Genomic DNA, 21,317 nt, shown 5'->3' with positions numbered 1-21,317 from the left:
GCAGAAGGACAGGCATATAGATCAACAAAATATAACTGGGTGTCCAGAAATAAACCCTTATATTTACAGTCAATTGATTTCCAACAAAGATGCGAAGACAATTCAATGGGGAAAGAATAGTCTTGCAACAAATGGTGCTGGAATCACTGGATATCCACAGGCAAAAAGAATGAAGTTGCACCACGTTCTTATATCATATACAAATATTAACTCAAAATAGATCATAGACCTATATGTAAGAGTTGAAACCAAACAACTCTGAGAAGAAATCATAGTAGTAAACCCTTATGATCTTGGATTAGGCAAAGCATTCTCAGATATAGCAGCAAATGACACAAGTGGCACAAGCAACCAAAGAAAAAAATAGAATATTGGAATTCTTTAAAATTAAAAACTTTTTGCTACAAAGGATGTCATCAAAAAAAAAAGAAAAAATAACCCACAGATTGGGGGAAAATATTTTCAAGTCATATATCTGATAAGGAACTTGTATCCAGAAATATAAAAATACTCTTAAAACTCGCTAATAAAAAGATAAATAACTCAATTAAAAATGGGGAAAGGATTAGAATAGTCACTTCTCCAAAAAAGGTATACAAGTGGCCAATAAGAACATGAAAAGAAGCTCAACATCATTAGCCATTAGGGAATCAAAACCACAAACAGATATCACTTCAAACCCACTCGGATAGCTATGATAAAAAAAGACAATAACAAATACTGGCAAGAATATGGAGAAATTGGAACCCTCAAACACTGCTCTTCAGAATGTAAAATGGTGCAGCCAATTTGAAAAACAATTTCACCATTCCTCAAAATGGTAAAATAGAGTTACCATGTGACCCAGCAGTTCTCCTAAGTATATACCCAAGAGAATTGAAAACAAATGTCCACACAAAAGCCTGTGTTCATAGCAGCATCATTCACAATAGCCAAAAGTTGGAAACAACTCAAATGTCCATCAATTGATGAATGAATTAAAAAAAAGTGGTATATCATACAATGGAATATGACTTGGTTTTAAGAAAGAATGAAGTATTGATACACTCTACACCATGATGAATGGTACAATGTTATGCTAAGTGAAAGAAGCTAGATAGAAAGGACCACATATTGTATGATTGCATGTAAATGAAATATGGAGAGCAAGCAAATCTATAGAGACAGAAAGTAGATTAGTGGTTGCCTAGGGCTAGGGCTGGGAGCCAGGGGAAATGGAGAATGACTGTTAATGGGGACAGGGTTTCTTTTTGAGGTAATGAAAATGTTCTAAAATTGATTGTGGTAATGGTTACACAACTCTGTAAATATACTAAAACCCATTGATTTATATACTTTAAATGGGTGAATTGTATGATATGTGAATTATATCTTAATAAACCTGTTAAAATTCTGCATGGCTTATAAGATATAAAAATATATATCAGCACCACAAGGTAATAATAGAAATACCCATATATGCATAGCTTATAACCTACTTAAAAACAGGAGACAACATTATAAGGCTGATAAAATGCTTCTTCAGTTTCTCCTACTAGGATTATTGAAAAAAATTCAAAATATATTTTTAGTGTGCATACCAAATACAAACATTATCTATGTTCATTAGAAGTGGTCTTAAGCCAGAGAGCTGCTGATTGTGCACAGCCATCTCCACATTTCAAGCTGATACTGCATCTTATTGTCACTACATTAAAATCAATTTTATGAGCAACTGTATACCCTTAACAGAATAGCTACTTTTAAAAATGTTGTAATGCCTACTCATAAACCTATGTGAATCCAAACAGGAGCCTTTAGAGTGAAGGAAAGTAAGTTCAGCAGTTTTGCATCATTTTAGAAAGCATAGTTTTGGATATGAAATATTTATGCTCCTTTATGATTTAAATTTAATGAGCATCAAAGTTTCAAAGTAATTGATTATTATTTAGAAATCTTGATAGGAAATCCCTTAAAATATTACCTGTAAAGCTTTCCATTTTAAGATCAAACTATTGCCTTCTTTAAAATCTTTATTTGCATGTGAGTTTCAGGAAAAAATAAATACAGAAAGACTATCATCAAAACCATTTAAAGCTTACAGTTCAAAATGCCATCGTATCATACATCACCTTGGAACAGAGCCTGTCTTGCAGTTCTGTGTCTCCTAACAGCAGTTTGCAAAGCCAATTAGGTATTAGCACCGGTATTCTCCCAAGGGGAGGACATAATCACCATTTCTATGGCCGTGGGCAGCTGGGCTCGGAAGAAATGAACAGAACTGCAGGAGACACATTCCAGGAAGGCTCTGTTAGGAGGACAAGCATTAAGTCTTGATGTCTTACTGAAGGCACTGACTCAAATCCTGTGCAATGGGAGGGCTACACTTCAGGAGCTGTTTTGTTGGCCAGATGTGCAAGAAGGAACCGAGAACAAGAAAGCCCCAAGCCAAGTTGGCCTCGGCCAGGGCATCTGCACCCAGGGCAGCAATGACATCTGCCTTGTGGTGAGCTGTGCTCCCTTGTGCTGAGGGAGCGCCCAGGACATAGTGGGCATACAGTACAATTGTCTGATTTTTCACCTCCTGGTAAGAGGTAACTCAGAGGCTGTGAACATTTATGCACATTAGAAGATCCCATGGCACTTTTCCAAGCCTGAGGCTATTACTCCAAGGATCTGGCCATGTTCCAACTCAGGTAATTATATTCCACATCCTAAATTTGTCCTGCTGTTCCAATTAGGTACAGCATTGTTCGTTTCCCTGCCTTTTCAGAAAAAAAGGGGAAGAAATTCTTCTTGAGCTCACCGGTGCTCCTGAAAGAAGAAAAGGCAAATGGAACACGCTACAAAAGTGACGTCTGCCTTAGTAAGAACAAGACGACTGCCATGCTTGAACTCCGCGGCGGTGGCGAGCTCCAAGCACCAGACAAAGATCTCAGAGCAAAACTTCTCTGGATGGAGTCTGACTGGTGCACCACGACACGTTCGTCAGATAACAACTGCACAGGGCTTCTCTGTAACAAGTACAGTGAGTGTCGCATGATCCAGTCAAGCCACACAATAAAAGTGGAGATACTCCTGCAAGTGTTTACCTTCCTAATATCATTGTAGCTATAACCATTCTCTCGTGAATTTGGGTAGGGATCATCAGCAGAGAACCAGAAAGGTATGAACTAGCCAGTTTCTCTTTAATGCTGGGGACTCTAAAAATACAGCAGGCTGCCATCCCTCAGATGATCAAAGATTTAAAGTCTGACAATATCAATTTTGGATTGTCAAAAGGATATAGGGAAAATAAAACTTCCATGCGTTGCTGGTGAGACTATAAACCAGTTAAGACACTTTTCATAGCAATTGGGCAGCACCTAGTATAACTAAAAATGTTTCCACCCTACATCCCAGCAATTCTGCTTCTAAGAACATACCCTACTGAGGCTCTCAAACACTGCACCCAGAGGCACACATGGTGTTCACTGCAGCAATGTTTGTCGTAGAGAAAAAGTGGAGGGAAATCAAACGTTCGTAGAAGAATAGAAAAATAAAATGCCGTGTATTTATACGATAGAGCATCATGGAATGACCTAAAAAATGTAATGCTAAGTTGGGGGAGAAAAGAATACGGAGTCATGTGTACAGCTCCATACCATTCATTAGAATTTGCAAAAGGCAAACACTGCTCTCTTACTTTTTATGAATACATAGTGATTAGGGGAAACATAGTGTGCATACATGCACACACACATGCACACTCACACATTTTCAGTGTTTTGGTTGCTCAGCTCTCAGAGCCCTGTTTTGGGTTGGGAAATTCCCCACTGTGTGTTTCTTGGTAAAAGTCTAGGCCTGGGTCCCGCAAGAGAAGTTAAAAAAGCCACAGCTTGCTTTCCTACATCACCCCAATTGCTGGCAGAGGGATGAGCACAAGTCTAGCTTGCCCACCCTGACAATCCCACTCGGGCATTTGAGCCTAGGCAGAGGGTGCGAAGGCACAGAGACAGTGACAAATGTCCAGGTACTGGTGGCAAGGGTCAAGTGGCCAGAGGAGTGGGCTCCAGCACCCGGGTCCTCATGGAGGACCCCTCTGGCACAGCATTCACTGTGGTTCTGGCTGCAGAGCCTCCCTTTTGGTTCCTGCTCATTATCTGAGCCAAGATCACTGATGTTCCCAGTGATTCTATTTGCCACCCAATTCCTTTTCAATATAAAGCTTTTCTGCTGAAATCAGCTATGTCAGTTTCTGCTGATTGTGGACAGAAACTCATAGATGGAGAGGAGCAACAGTAAGCTCCCCACTGTGGTAGCCCCTGGTGAGGTAGGGGAGAAACGGGACTGGCAATCTGCAATATTTTATTGATTTAAGGACAAAGGTTCAGATGCAAATGACAAACTGTTAATAGTTGTTCATACTGCGTGATAAAAAGAAAAGTGTGTGTTTATCATCCACTGGACTTTTTTTAAAGTACAGTCATGCCTCACTTAACAACGGGGACACTTTCTGAGAAATGCATTGCTAAGTGATTTCGTCGTTGTGTGAACATCATAGAGTGTACTTACACAAACCCAGATGGGGTAGCCTATCGCACACCCAGGCTATATGGTACTGACCTTATAGGACCACTGTCATATATGTGATCCATCATTGACCAAAATGTTATGCTGCACATGACTGTACTCATTTTCCTTTTTTTTTTTTTGTGAGGATGATTAGCCCTGAGCTAATATCCGATGTCAATACTCCTCTTTTTTGCTGAGGAAGAATGGCCCTGGGCTAACATCCGTGCCCATCTTCCTCCACTTTATATGGGACACCGCCACAGCATGGCTTGACAAGCTGTGCGTCAGTGTGCGCCCGGGATCCGAACCTGCGAACCCTGGGCCACCAAAGCGGAGCGTGTGCACTTAACCACTGCGCTGGCCCCTGTACTAAGTTTTAAAAGATGAAAACAGGCCATTTCTGGGGTCCCCAGGTGGTTTAGGTAGATTTCTTATATTCAACAGATCCCTATATTCAATATTGCCCCATTTGGGGGCTATATTTTTTGAAATCAGGCCAGAAACGTACTGAACTCAGGAACAACACACACAGATTCTCCACGTTCAACCTTGTGATACCATTTACGAAGGAAATCCAAAGATCTTTGCGAGGCTATTTGAGCACACCAAATTATCCCATTAGTCCCCATTCCTCATGCTCATTTTAAAGATACTCAGATACACGCAGTGACAATGCTCATAAAATATGTGCTTTTTGGACGTCTGGGCGGGCAAAGTAACACCCCAAGACCTGCCAGGGAACCCTCTCAGCAGGACCACGTCTCCCCAGGTTTTAGTGCCTTCTCTTAATCTGTAATGTAAATGTGCCCACAGCGACTAAAGATTACAGATTACGTTGCAGTGCCCCTGTAAACATGCCGATGTACCCAAATGCTTAAAAGTCGAGGCCACTTACTACATGGATGTCCTAACACCTTCACTTCATCGATAGCGAGGTAGCCTTGATGTCCAGAAGTTATTACTTCAAAAATCACCTAGAAAATTGAGAGAGATTTACATTATTCACTCATTTTGTCAAACTTTTACCGAATGTCTCCTATATGTACGACATGTAATTTCACTCATTCATTCGTATTTCCGACAAACATTAATGGAGCACTTAATATCTACCAGTATGTTCCATATCCTAAGACTAAAAAATAAATAAGACCCAGACCCAGTTTCCAGGGAGGTCAATGGGAATGGGTGGGTCAGATAGCACCCTACCTCAAGGACTCCCCTGGTAAGGGGGATACCATGGTTAAGAGCAGATATTTGGAAGACAGAGGCTTAAAGTCATTTACCAGGGGCAATGTTAAGATTTAAATTGCTTTATGAGAATGTATTTTCTAGTCAACTCCTTTAAGGGGACTCTATGACCAGACTGAACCACGTGGGGCCCCAGGTTTTATGCAACTAAAATTTAAAAAACTGCTATAAGTGCTATGAAAGAGAAGTACAGGGTACTAGAAGAACATACACCAAGAGGACCTCCCATGAGGAGGTGACATTTGAGCTAAAAGCTGAATGTGAATGAGCTAACAGTATGAAGGGGGTAAGGCTCCTTCCAGAGCATGTGCAAAAGCCCTGAGGCAGACATGACCACCGCCATGAAGAGGAGAACTGGGACCTACAGCTATAAAGGTCAACTGTAAGCAAGTTACAGAGGCTCTACTCACAAGGCAGAGATTTCAGGAAGGACACCATATTAATAAAATAGAGAAGAGCCTATGCTAACTGAAATTCGTATGGCAGAGGTATGAATTAAGAAAAGAATGATATAAAAATCTCTGAGGTGGTGATGAACCCAAGAGGGCTTTAGCAACTGCTTGATCATGGGAGAAACAGGGTAAGAGAAGAAGAGCAACATGCTCTGAGGTTCTCAGAAGGAATGATATTTTTGAGATGGTGGAGCCACTTAAGAGAAATTGAGGCCAAAGCAGAAAGAACCACCAGTAAGAAGGTTATCAATTTTCTCTCTTTTTTTTCTTGAGGAAGAGTGGCCCTGAGCTAACATCTGTTGCCAATCTTCCTCTTTTTTCTTTTTTCTCCCCAAAGCCCCAGTACATAGTTGTATATCCTAGTTGTAGGTCCTTCTAGCTCTTTTATGTGGCACACTGCCTCAGCATGGCTTCATGAGCAGTGAGCAGGCCTGCGCTCAGGATCCAAACCTGTGAACCCAGGGCCGCCGAAGCGGAACACATGAACTTAACTGCTATGCCATCAGGCCAGCCCGCAATTTTCTTAATATGACTGTCTAAAGGTGTCTGTTGTCAGGCAATTACTAAAAAGGTCTGCATGACATTATTTTAAACCTCCATTTACACACAGCAGGAAACTCTATCAGTAGGGAGACCATAGCTCATGTAATACAAAGAAGACAAGTCTTAAAACACAACCCAGCAACTGAACTCTTGGAGGAATGAAAATTTTCATTCATATAAAAACCTGCACATGAATGTTTAGAGAAAATTTATTCATATTAGCCAAAAACTGGAAACAGCCCAGATGTCATTCAAATGGTAAAGGATTAAACAGACTGGGATACATATATAGCATGGACTACTACTCAGCAATAAAAAGGAAATAACTGTTGATAGACCTAGCAAGTTGGACGAATCTCCAGAGAATTACGCTGAGTGAAAAAGCTGAGTGAATCACAAAAGATTTCATACTATATGGTTCCATTTATGTAACATCGTGTAATATCAAAATTTTAGAAATGAAGGACAGATTAGTGGTTGCCAGAGGTTGGGATGGAGGGAGAAGGGGCAGGGGAAATGGGTGTGGTTACAAAAGGCCAACATGAGCAATCCCTGTGATGGTAGGCCTTTTAAGATCTCCACTGTGATGGTGGATGCACGAATGTACTCAGGTAATACAACTGTATAGCCCAGGGCAGCATCACTCACATCAGCTAACACATGGAAGCAACCCAAGTCTCCACTGACAGAGGAATGGATAAGCAAAATGTGGTATATATGTACAATGGACTATTATTCAGCCTTAAAAATGAAGGGAATTATGACACGTGCCATGACATGGGTGAACTCAGAGGACATTATGCTGAGTGAAATAAGCCAGTCACAGAAGGGCAAACATTGTATGATTCCACTTATGTGAGGCATCTAGAGTAGTCAAGTTCATAGAGAGAGAAAGTAGGAGGTGGGTGCCAGGAGCAGGGGGTAGGAGGAATGGGGAGTTATTGTTTAATGGGTACAGAGTTCAGTTTTACAAGATGAAAAGAGTTCTAGAGATGGATGGTGGTGATGGATACACAACAATGTGAATGTAATCAATACCACTGAACTTTACACTTAAAAATGGTTAAGATAATAAATTTTATGTTATTTGTATTTTACCATAAAAAAAGGTGAAAAAAACTGTATAGAACTAAATACACACACATGCACAAGTACAAGTAAAATGGGAAATCTGAAAAAGCTCTGTAGATTTTAATAATGTCAATATCCGGGTTTTGATAGTATACTTCAGGTTTGCAAAATGTTACCATCGGAAGAAACTCGGTAACATGTACACAAGAATCTGTATTATTTCTTACTACTACATATGAATCCACAATTATCTTCATAAAAATTTCAATCTAAAAAAATCATTATAAGTTACCGTTTATTAAGCACATTACATGTTACATCCACCAGGCAGCTACCACTCCATTATCTTATTTATTAGTTCATGTGAAAATTCTTCAAGGATTTCACATTTAAGAACGAAGAGATGTAGATACAAAGTTATTGTCCAAGAACATGCAATGAGTCTATTGTAAATCTAACTTAAAAACCCAGTCTTTTTGATTTCCAATATCATGATATTTTCGCTACGACACACTGTCTGAACAAACACTTCAACCACAGGACTGCATTATTTATGTTTGCGCAGTGGATGCAAAAATGGAGAAAGCAATCAGCAGAGCCCAAAATGGAAAAGCTCAGGGGGCTTCCTAGATAAGAATTCATCTCAGAAACACCTGCTAGACTAGAGGACAACGTGTCATAATGTTACCACACTAAAATACAAAACACACAGGGGAGAGGAGAGGCCCAACAGAAAAACAGAAATGAAACAAAACTTTGTCCTGTTCATAAGTTTAATATTTTTTTTCACTGATGATACAGAGAAAGAAAGAGATGCACGGATATTCCTGCAATGGAATCTTGCTAATTTCTCTCTCTTACTGATGTCTATAGGAGAGCAATTGAGGGGACAAAAGCAGATGAACATTGAGAGCAAGTATAGGAAAAAGCCTTCCAGAGGCCCTCCAAACAGACCCCTGGGTAACAGCCATATCCAGCCTCATGGGAGGCAGCAACAGCAATCAGGGCAGGAACTGCCCAGCTGCTCTGGTCAGAGTGGCCACTGCACAGACTGATGCTCACAACTACCGGCTACCCAGGAACACCATCGCTCTGGCCATGAAAAAGACATTTTGAAAGCCAAACCCAGAAATGTTCATCCATCCTTCCTTCCTTCCATGTGTCTTTCTTCCCCCCACCCCTCCCTTTTATTCATTTGTTCAACTCAAGGTTCCCACGAGTGTCATCTCTATTCTAGGTGCCGTGATAAGCACTTGGAGCATATCATGGAACAGAACAGATAAAGACCCCTTTCCTCATCAAAACTGTCCTTCTTCTTACAGAAAATTATATTTTACTTTATCAACTACAAGAGCTGAAGCTTCTCATAAAAATGGGATAATCCTCCGTTTTGAAGGGATGCATTGACTCTGAGAATACAGTGTACATTCAACACATGCTCATGTGGATCCATTTTTGAAGTGGACGTGTAAATTTAATGCACAATATTTTATTTAAACCAACACAGGCCACGGCCCTACCAAGTAAAAGGGGAGGGAAAAGAAGGAGGCGAAGAAATCAGAGACTGGAAAAGCCACCTTCAACTCTCTGAATCTGTTTTATCTTCTATCAGATTAACAGAATTTATGACTCACAAAAGTTTTACCCTCAAAGATTCTGAGTCTTACTGCCCAAATATTAGTAGAATATTTACTACATGCTCTAGAGAGAACCAAAAAAAATTAGACCATTTTATGAAATTTAAGCTTCAGCTGGAGAGAAAATAAGAAGACAATGAAAGAGCAGAATACGACAACAGTGGCCAGATGACGGGTGGGAGCAAGGAGCTCACAGGAATGTGACCCTTCTCCACCACAGGACTGTCACCTCCTCCTTACCAACCACCCGGGACGCCTATGATACAGCCAACACGACATTCCTCACAGTTTCTCAGCCTGCTGGCATAAACTCAGAGATGCCAGCAAGGACGCACAGGTGTCCCTACCAGACCAGAGGCAGAGAGAGACTCAGCAACAAGCCGACGCACTCCACGTCCCCAGCAAGATCACTGGCCAGCAAGGCCACAAGCAGGGAATTAAACACATGCTTATTTCGGAAACTTTCTTTGCTCCCCCCAATCCTCCCATTGGAATACGAAAAAGCAAAGACAGACAGTAACTGATTATAATACCCTAAGAAAACAATGGGTGCCCCTTTCAGTTCATCAGAAACCTCTGAGAGTAAACTTCTGGAACCTCACAGGTTCCAGCACTGACTTACAGCTCATTGTAGAGACAAAAAGACAAAAACAATCTTTATAATATGTTTATGTGTGTGTGTCTGCACACACATGTGCACACACATACATATTATATACAACATATAAATAAAAATTCTATATGACACATTTAGGTTTTATCCATAAGAAAGTGGATTATGTGTTACAAGTCTGAAGGAATAACTTCAAGATTTCTTTCCAAAAATTGAAGTAAGTTTTTCAAAAGACCATTTTCCAGCTCTTTCTTAGTAATTTCAGTCAAAAGACTTATGAGTACAAGTTTTATTAGCTGCTTCATCGAGTTTATAATTCACTATAGAAAGGTTTCAACACATACCACAATTATAGAGGAGGTATGATTTGTATTGAAACGCGATTAAATGACGACATCTGAATTTAGGTGCTGTAGAACAATCTTAGATTGACCTAACTTGATTTTAACTCCTGACCATTAAGAGATTTACTTCGTTGCTTCCAACAAACAATAGGGTTAAAACATGCAGCTGAAAAGGTGCGGCCTATCTTAAATAGGTTTCTTAAAAACAGATTTAGAATCCCATAAAAAAGTTTCCTTGTCTTGAACTCTTGCTGTCCGGCAAGTTTCAATCTTGTACTTTTTTCTAGCCAGCACCCTTACCAAGAAAACCTCAAAAGCAAAAATATTTTTCCTTCTTTTTGTCAGAGAACGGACTACTCTATTGAAGGTACAGGTATCACCCTAGTGAAGTATAACAAGTGTACGCAGAACCCAGCGCGGGCCCCTGGAACGTCTGAAAATGCCAGTATCTAGGATCAAAAAGATCAAGGTCAGGGGAAGCAACAGCAGGAGAACAGCAGGGCACCACTGGAAAAAGAAAACAGAAAGGGGTAACGAATTGATCTGGGCATGTGGCTGTGTTTATTTTTATCAAACAGAACAGAATATAATGCAAATCCATATTAGGAGTGAGGGTCGGCTCTATTTAGGGAGCCACACCATGTCTTTTCTTTTAAAAAATTCAGTAAGTCAAAAAACTTTTCCATATTGCATATATCCATGTCCCAGTTAACTTTCGTATATATTATTTAATTTTTCCCAGTCAACCATACGAAGCAGGTAATATTAACTTTCTTTTAGGAACGAGTAGAATTTACTCAAAAAGGCTAATATTTCTGAGGTCACACAACTAGTACACTGTAGAGAGAGGGTGTAATTCTAGGTCTATTTTACTTCCAAGTCTGAACTCTTTGCATGTTACCAAATTGCCTTAACTAGCAGATATGTGAGACTATATATGTACAACACATATACATATATATACCTACCTATATATACATGCACGTATATATGAAACACACAACCATGCATACACACACACAGACATATATGTCTTTCAATGCATATATAGATATATATCTATATATGTTCTAAATTTTTTACTTCCAGATTTAAGTAATAAATGTAGTAATCACCTATTTGACCTGGAAATGTAGATGCAAGGACCAGTTATCTGACATAGTTTAACATATAGATTTTAAGACAAGAGTCAGCAAACCACAGCCAAAGGGGCGAATCTGCACCAACCTCTGTTTTTGTATGGCCCACAAGCTAAGGACATTTTTATAGTTTTCAATGGTGGGAGTAATTCAAAAGAAGAATATTTTGTGATAAATGAGAATTATATGAATTCAAATTTCAACATCCATAAATAAAGTTGTACTGGAACACGGCCACACTCATTCATTTATGTGCTGTCTGCAGCGACTCTTGCACAACAACAGCAGAGCTGAGTAGCCGCTGCAGAGACCATCTGGTCCGCAAAGCCTGAAATATTTACTATCTGGCATCCTGCTTTAAGAGAAAACTTTCCTTCTTGGCTCACCAACACACTGTCATTACTCTAGATAACAAGAAAGCATGTGTCAATAGCAATAGTTTGTCACAGCTGAATACAATATGCCTGTGCTTCATGTGGGAGCCTTGTTTTCCAGCAACGGCAGACAGAAACCCTCTCCCTGGCTGGACTTGTTCCAATTATATTACACGGGTGATGTTGTAAATACCCACTTAAGCTTATAGTATTGTTACCAAATTTTTTAAAAAGTGCCTAATGGCAATATACCAAAACAAAATCATAGAAATTAATTACTTTATAGACCTCAAAATACTGTATAAAATTAAATTAAAAATAAAATAAAACCTAACTCATTTAGAAGTCAAATCTTCTATAAAGAAACTGAACTACTGAGAATTGATAACACTTTTATGTTAAAAACTGACCCTCAGATCTCATTCTACATAATGTTCTTTGGCATTAGCTAGATTTCAGCTAAATGTTTATTGTTTATTTTTAACAAAACACATTTTTAGGAAAACTGTCTTTGCCCTCTAGCCCAGCCTAAATTGTGATTATTTGAAAAGTTGAAAGCTCAAGTGGTGGATCAGTATGATGGAATCACAGAGCCATACTATCTTATTCGGGAATAATTTTGCCACGGCACAGAATTTAATTTTACATCACCTTTTTTTTGAATTTAGCTTAACAGAAAATATAACCAATCCTTGTTATTCTCGGATTCTGCTTTAGTGAATCTGCATACTCACTACTTTATTTGAAACCCCAAAATCAATATTTGCACAGGTTTCATGGTCATTTGTGGATATGTACAGAGTAGCAAAAATTTGAGTTGCCCAACACACACGTCCCAGCTGAGCTGGAACAAGGTAATGCTCTGCCGTCTTCTCACTTCTCATACCTAAACAAGTGCCCTTATCTCGGTCTATTTAGTGCCACGTTTTTCACATTTTTGTGCTTTCTATTGATGATGTTGCTATTTAAAATGGCCCCAAGCAGTGCTGAAGTGCTGTCTGGTGTTCCTAAGTGCGAGGCTGTGATGTGCCTTAGAGAGAAAATACATGTGTGAGAGAGGTTTCATTCAGACACAAGCCACAGTGCTGTTGCCTGAGTTCAATGTTAAGAATCAATAGTATATATTAAATAAGATGTATTTAACATAAACACACCTAAAACAAGGTTACGTATTGATCAGTTGATGAAAATGTGACCAGCGGCTTGCAGGACTAATCCCATATTCCCACACACTCAGGGCTCCCGGTGACTTTAGAGAACTGAACGACCACGGCTGAGTCAACTGTGTGACTGTGTTTGGATTCACACTGAGTGCCCATTTCCATCAAAGTGCCTGGGCATAGGGAAGTCTCTACTCATTTTGCTGATGGTTCCCAGATATTATCTGCAGTCACAGGATGTACAGAAATGTAGAAGTGAGAGGATCAATATTCATTCAGTCACTCAACAAATAACATCTCAGGAGACAAGATGTCATAAGCCCAGAGTCTCTGGAGCCTTTGGGAAAGGCCATTTGCTCTCAGGTAGGAAACAACTGGGTAAACCCCTCACAGGTGCTCTTTCATTTGCTCATGAAAAGCCATCCTGGATGCTGGCCTGTGAGGGGTTTGACATCAGGCTGTCCTTCAGCTGCTGCCAAACAGGAGACAGGACGCAGTTTAACACTGCAGCATCCGATCCTCCTGCTTCAGTGAAGAGCAAGATTAGCTTTCCCTGCTGCCACTTTCCTTTACTACGTGTGAGCACAGAAAAGGGGTTTACTTGCCAACACAAACACCGCAGAGAAGGTGTTGGTGGAAGTCATTTGTCAATTCCCTAGAACAAAGGGGATTAAATAGTATATGTCTGTCCCCCCACACGTAACCTAGTAGATCCTTTCTGGTTTTGATTTATATAAAAAGCAAAAGTAGATAATTCCCATTTACAGATACTGTTGTTGTCATGTTTTTTCCCAAATGAGTTAAATAAAAAACAAAAACATATACACTAAAAGAAAAGTTTCTGTAATAATAAAGAGCCAAAGCAAAACCACAAACTATGTGACCTTAAAAAATCAGGAACAAAATATTGAAGCATTTGTTTATATGGACATGTTATCAAAGTAAAGTAAAAAGTCTACTTTCCCAAAGTTAAAGGAGTTCAAGGGACCAGATTCACAAATTATCGGTGCCCCGTCAGCCCTATTCATTTAAGTCATTCTTAAAGGACCATCTGTTTTTTTTTTTTTTTTTACCAATAAACACAACTTTCCTCACTTTTCTTTTTGTTTTCCCTTTCACTTTTGAAAGGACTAGTGCTCTTTTCAAATCTTTTCTAATCATAGCTCACATACTCACTCTATAAACAGGATATAAAAGAAAATCAAGGTCGAGGAAAAAAATAGGAAAGTTATAAGGCAGGGCACTGTTAAGCAAGAAGCAACCGACCACAGCGAAGGATAAGATGTTAACCCAGAGGAAGTCCTTATCCTTGATCAGAAAATAATAAGCACAAGCTGAGAATGAAACTTAGAGATGTGGTAAGTTTTTAAAAATAAATGAATAAAGACATTATCTTTGAGGATGAAAACCATCACATGAATCGATCTACTTCCTAAAGCAGCTCTGGGTTCACATGAAAGTGCCAGCCTAGTGTGTCCCTACTGATTTCTTAAAACATACGGTTCACCTTTTTTAAGCACAAAATGCAGAGGACAGAAGCAACCGCTTAGAATAGCTTTCCTGCTGGGGACAGAGTTCCATTTCACTGCCACCTCTAATTCCCTACGTCATCCTAGAGGTATGAAGCAACTCAATTGTCCTACACTTGGAATAAGGGATAAGGTAAGGAATTTATGGAGTCAGGGAATGTTCTATTTTTCCACTGATACATATCAGTATTTCCCAAGTGCTCCAGGGAACACCAGACTTGAGAGACGCTCTGCAAAAGCCCAAACTCCAGCTGGGCACCTGCACCTACCTTTGTCCCTCCTGGAGATTCAGAAACACTCCCTGGCTCTGAAATGGCTTGCAGGTCAGAATGTGTTCAACTTTGTTTAAATCAGGGCTTCTTCCCATTTGGTCAACTTATGCCTTTTCGCGTGCCTGGCATTTGTGGAACACAATTAGGAAAACACTCACCTATTCAGACCTAAAACACTGTCTCCAGAAGCAAACGTATGTGGAGCTGCTGCCACTCAGGGTGGCGTCCATGACTTCCCGGTAAAATAAGTGGGCTGAAGGCAAACAAAGCAAAGAAACTGAGGTGGCCGTCCAGGGAATCAAGGCTGGAGCTTAACGTGAACAGATGGGAAAGAGCAAGTCATTCCTATTCCCTCAGTTCCTCATTTACCAGGAAAGGTGTCAGACTGGTAGAGGGTCAATCTTGGTTTAGCCTCCCCCAAAGTGCAAGCTGCTTTGTGTCCTCACTGCACAGAGAATTGAGAGCAGGGCTCAGCTGGAATCCACTCTCCATCTTCTCCAGGACACTTCAGTACATCTAAGGAACTTGTTTGTTTTTACAGGGAGGCTCCAGAGAAACAAAAAGACTCTCATCATTCCACAACATTATCCTCACATTCCCTCTCTCACTGCCCACCCACCCCCAGCTCAACCCCTTTACTGAGAGGCATGCGGGAGGGGGTTTCACAGGTGATGCATTTTTCTCTTTTCAAAGCAACCATTTGTATTCAAGATCACTGCCTTCTTGGGCTCTGCCTGGATTCAGAATCGCTGTATTCCAAAGTGGGGAGAAAGGCAGTGAGCGTGTGATGCAGTGGCCTCTCTAGGTGCATGCACAGTTAGGAACCCACGGAAATCGAGAGGTGGCCTCTGGAAACTTGTGGGGACAGGAGAGAGGAGAGACAAGGGGAAGAAGCAGAATCAAAGGAAATCTTTTTAGTCAGCACAAAATGCGAGAGGGTGCTTGTGAGAGGAAAATAATATTCTTAAATTGGCAGGAAGTCAAAGTCTCCATCCAATGGCGCAGGTAGAGGAGCCCAGGTGCCCTCCTGAAGACAGGCAGCAGACACCTCTCGCTGCACCACCCAACAGAGGGCAGGTTCTGAGTCGCGGCAATCAGGACAAACATTAATTAAGGAATTAAATATCTGTTAATCACCAAATATTTGACCATTTATGTTTTAAGGAACAGTAATTAGCCTGCAATTAGCTGCATTCTGTGCCCGTTTCCATTAGATTTGTACCTATAGAATACTATTCTCCTATAAATAGGAAAAGCTACATAAAATTTGGCAAGAACACTTTTCCAACTACTACAGGACTCAGATTCTGACCAAGAGGAAAAATGACTTAGTATTTTGCAGCCAAAACTGAGTGAGAAATGGACATTCTTGACAAAAGCACAGGAGAGTCAGGGACAGGACAGATGGAAGGAGCCCAGAACAGCAGTTCCCAATCATGTTCCCCAGAGCACTTGCTCCCCAAGATGAGGTCAAAGAGTCCAGCGAAGGCTGATACCCAGACCCCTAGGAAACCTCACCTCCCATTTTTGCATGATAGCAGTCCTCGAATGTTCTGGTGGAAAGGAACTTGTTCACTCCGTTTCACCTGATGTTTCCCTAAAGGGTTTGTTCCCGGAACGCTTTTTAATTGAACACCTTTTGCCATTCCACTAAACCCACTGAAGGAGCAACTTAGCAGGGGGAAAGCACTCAACTAGTAGCTTTTTCTCTTTTTACTGTCGTCCACAAATCTTAACCTCAGTCAACTACCACCATTTATTGAGAGGTCAGCACATCCCAAATGCTCTTTTGCTTTCATCTTCACACCCTGCACAGTCTTTATATTTAGTCCCATAACTAGGGAAGTGAGGCTCAGCACATTTAAATCAGTTGCTCAAGCTTACAAGTAAACAGGGTGGATATTCAAATCCAGTTCTGTTGGACCCTATGCATACGTTCTTTTACTACACTATGAGGCTGCCTGTTTTCAAACAATATTATAATAGGAAATTCCTTTAAAAGAGTTAATTCATCAATCTTACATTATATCAAAACTACTTAATAAAGTGTGAAAAGTATCTCATAGAAATAAAGTACTATATGAATATAAACTATTTTAATACACTGGTATTTCAATTATACATTCACTTTACATTAATTTTTTAGATCTCTATAATGTATCTTGTAGCCTAAACACTAACGTAGAGGTGATGTCTGGGGAAGTCTGTGCACTGAGAGAGGGTCTCTCAAGGGTACCGCCTTCTTTAGATGTCCATGCCCTATCACCTTGTCCTCAGCTGTCGGGCTCTCAAACAGCCAATCTGTAATGCATCATTTGTATATCGACCTTTATAAACCATGTTCATAAAAGAAAATGTCACACACGTGCACGCACATGTGATACCAGAAAAGTATTTTTTACATTTTGTGATTAGAAATATAATAGTCACATACACAGGCTCACATCCTCAGGCTAGTACAGATCTCATTATAGAGAAATCTATCTGGGAGACTGATTCAAAAGGGGACAGTCTTGTGCATGATGCATGTTTTTAAGAGCATTAGGATATGACAGCCACCTCTTCAGTAAGGGTGTGCTAGCCCCATGGGCTGGGGGCCGCAGGCAGCAGCTGGGAAGCCCCTACCTGGGGCAATGCTGTCTGAACACAGCCAACTTATTTTTCTGATCGTCTCCAGGTAGGCTGACACCTTGGGCCAGGGGTGGAAATAGGATCTGGTAGGTGTTTTCCTTCTTCTTCACCTCTGTTAATACAGCTTGTCTTTCTCATCCAAACTGGGAAACATCATTCAGGTCTTATGTGGCAATTTTAAGGCCTATCGCTCAGCCTTTGGGGAGTTTCCTGCTGACATCTCTCTTGTATCATCTACAGTGTGCCATTTACCTAACAGCTTATGTTACTGTTAGGGTAACGACTTCAGTGTGTTTACTGCCCAGCAGATAAAGGGGAAAGAGACGGAAGTATAACCTTAACTGTGCTGTTAAAACTTTAAAGGCTGAGGCTTGGTTGGAGAGCTTAGGAATTGAACGAACAAGTGCATTTTCAGGGGATCCAAACCATTTACAGATGTTGATCACCAGGTTCTTAAACACTCAGCAATGCTATATTAAAGAATCTCTACAAATCCACCTTTAAATCCAAAGTCTGAAGCTATTTCTAATGAATCAGCCATTGAACCAAAAAGCTATAAAGGGAATTAAGTTCCAATTCCATTTGGTAAGTCATGCACTGCTCAGTAATGTGAGAGAGGTCACAGTGGGAAGTGGGAGGGCATGGGCGTTAGGGTCAGAGGTTCACAATTGGGAAGGCAAAACATTTTATTCAAAATGTTCAAGAAAGTAAGAATTCATTGAAAATAACAATGGTCTGATACACAGGACCACCTTACTTTTAATATAGTTTGTTAATTCCTTTTTAAAGGCTTGTCTCCTAAGACTGTTTCTAAATTAAATTATTCCTTTAATTTTGACTGTCTAGCTAGGTGTGTTAAAGGCTTTATGGATTGAATGTTCTGCCCCCTCAAATTCATATGTTGAAGCCCTAACCCCTGATGTGGGGGAATTTGGAGATGAAGCATTAGGGAGGTAATTAGGTTTAGATGAGGTCATGAGGGTGGAGCCCCCATAATGGGATTAGTGTCCTTATAAGAAGAGGATGAGAGACATATGAGTGTACCATGAGAAGACGAGAAAGTGGCCATCTACAAGCCAGGAAGACGACCCTCACCAAGAATGGAATCTGCAGGTACCTTGACCTTGGACTTCCCAGTCTCCAGAACCTTGAGAAATAAGTGTCTGTTGTTTAAGTCACCCAGTCTGTGGCATTTGGTTATAACAGCCCAAGCTGACTAAAACAAAGGCAAAATAAAAATGTAAGATGTGGATTGCAGACAATGTCAAAACCAATCCAATGCATTGGGCTCTGGAGGCTGTGAAGGGTCCCAAGAAAGCTCACTCCTAGAGGTTTTCAGTGGGCACTACTAAGATGAAAGAGCAGAAAACCAGGGCAAAGGTGAGCAGGACATACCTTCTGATCTGTCTAGAGTGTGTTCTACTGGCATTGATCCAGCAGATGCCTGGACACTAAGGAGGAGCCCAGGGCAGGTTCCAGAGGGGCAGTGGGCCCTCACAGAGCTAGGCCTGCTCTACTTTTGGAAGGTCTCCTCCAAAAGAAGTTTCTAAAAACACTCAGCCTCTTAGCCTAGTCCACCACAAAAAAAGCCCTCTGAAGCCTAGCTTAGCCAAACCCACTTCCCTGCTTCCATTTTAACCCTAGGAAGGAAGAAACTTTGTCCTGGAGGCCATATGTTTGAATTATACCACGTCTAGTCGTATAATTGGTTATGAATACATTAATAAAAAAGGTTATTCATTAAATAGGATATTTTCCCTCTGGAATAAAAAAGAGTTTTTACTCTTTTTTTCCTTATAAGTAAAAACAGTATGTGTACATGAGGGCAAATTTAGAATACGACAGATGGCAGAAAGAAAAAAATTCAAATCACTAGCTGGGGAGATACCACTTTTTAACATATTTATTTCAGCATTTATTTTAGTCCTTTATATATATATTTTGTATATAAATTCAATTTAAACATATTGCTTTATACTTATATTTTCCACTTCACAACATACGCTTAAATACATCATTAAATGATCTTTCATAACATTATTCCTTTTTTATGTGTGTGTGTGAGAGGAGGATTGGCCATGAGCTAACATCTATTGCCAATCTTCCTCTTTTCGCTGAGGAAGATTGCCTCTGAGCTAACATCCGTGCCCATCTTCCTCTATTTTGTATGTGGGATACTGCCACAGCATGGCTTGATGAGCGGCCGGTATGTCAGTCCACGCCCGGGTTTCAAACCCGCGAACCCTGGACCATTGAAGCAGAGCACGTGAACTTAACCACTACGTCACCGGGCAGGTCCCCCATAACATTATTCTTAATAGTTGCAAATTGAACTTTTGTACTGTGGTAGCATAAATTAACTAATCCTCTATTGTTGAGATTACTACTACTTCTGACTTTTCATTATTATAAATAAACTGCCAGGAATATCCTTTGTTAATTATTTGCAACCACTCTTTATTATTTCCTTTGGATGAATTCCTAAAGCAGATTGCTAAATTCACACATATCTAAATTTTTAACACTTTTAAAATGTATTGCTGAAGTGTACTCTAAAAAGATTTTAACAATTTACATGTGGACTAACAAAGCTTTTACTACCTCTTCACTTCCATTTATTTATTACATACCAGAAATTGCTGTAGCTATGAGGTTGCAAAGATAAATAAAGCAAGAAACGTACAGCCCCTTTCTTCCCGCAATCATATCCAGGGACAGAGGAATTGGGATTGGTACATCTTCCCTAATAAACACCAAACCCACAGGATGGATTCCTGGTACTGTTCATGCCATTCAGATGACAAGCAGCCCTCAAGAAGACCCAGTTTTCCCTTCCCTGAGTCTAGCCGAACACCTCAATTCAACATGAGAGATGATCTTGGAGACGTATTCCAGTTGGCTCCTGAGTGAGCCAAAGGAATTAAGAAAGAGAAAAGCAAAATATTGCAATCCTCTTAATGCATCCTCTTATCTTAAAATTAATGGAGTAGTCTTAACAGCCAGTTATGTTTTTTTTTTTTTTTTTTTGTGAGGAGATCAGCCCTGTGCTAACATCTGCCAATCCTCCTCTTTTTTTGCTGAGGAAGATGGCCCTGGGCTAACATCTGTGCCCATCTTCCTCCACTTTATATGGGACGCCGCCACAGCATGGCTTGCCAAGCAGTGCGTCGGTGCGCGCCCGGAATCCGAACCAGCGAACCCCGGGCCGCCGCAGCGGAGCGCGCGCACTTAACCGCTTGCGCCACCGGGCCGGCCCCAGCCAGTTATGTTTTAAAGGTGTTGTGGACAAAAGGACAAAGAGTGCCAAACGACATTGTCACTAATTTCCCACCTGTGATCCCAAGGCAGGATGCTCTGTGGTGCAGACTCTCTGAGAGGATGGATGTGACATCAGGATTGCTTTTTACCACTTCTTAACTGCTCCTGGGCCTCCGCCCTTCACTTACTTCAGACAAGAACTCAAAGTGGGCAAGTGGGTCTCAACAGAACATTCCAAATCACAGGACAGCAGCCCCTTCACGACAAGGACTCAGTCTACATGTGGTATTTTCCTCCCATTGCTTACAGGGTGGGAGCAGGGACCTGCACCTCACTAGCTGATCTTCACGAGGGCTCCCTTCTGAATGACTCATTTACTCCTGAGATCCACTCACGGGAGAAGGGGCTGCTTCTTGTAGAATCAAGTGCTATCTCCCTGGGTCAGACATGGCTTACTTAATACAGAAAGTAAAATTTTCTTGCAGATAGCACTTCCTACCCTGCTGCAGGTTA

The 21,317-nt window shown here is 40.6% G+C and overlaps 1 protein-coding gene across 3 annotated transcripts in view; it reads right to left on the bottom strand.

The window, feature by feature from the left end:
- PTPRM (protein tyrosine phosphatase receptor type M) overlaps positions 1–21,317 on the bottom strand; it is a 779,193-nt gene that overhangs the window by 463,772 nt on the left and 294,104 nt on the right. For all 3 annotated transcript variants that reach the window (XM_058556689.1, XM_058556687.1, XM_058556688.1), the window contains exon 4: positions 5,429–5,507. In XM_058556689.1, the coding sequence (XP_058412672.1) occupies positions 5,429–5,507 (79 nt within the window). The remainder of the gene's footprint in view (positions 1–5,428; positions 5,508–21,317) is intronic.

Source organism: Diceros bicornis, chromosome 16, assembly GCF_020826845.1.
Source record: "Diceros bicornis minor isolate mBicDic1 chromosome 16, mDicBic1.mat.cur, whole genome shotgun sequence".
NCBI classification, from domain to species: Eukaryota; Metazoa; Chordata; class Mammalia; order Perissodactyla; family Rhinocerotidae; genus Diceros; species Diceros bicornis.
This window is presented reverse-complemented; position numbering and strand designations above follow the sequence as displayed.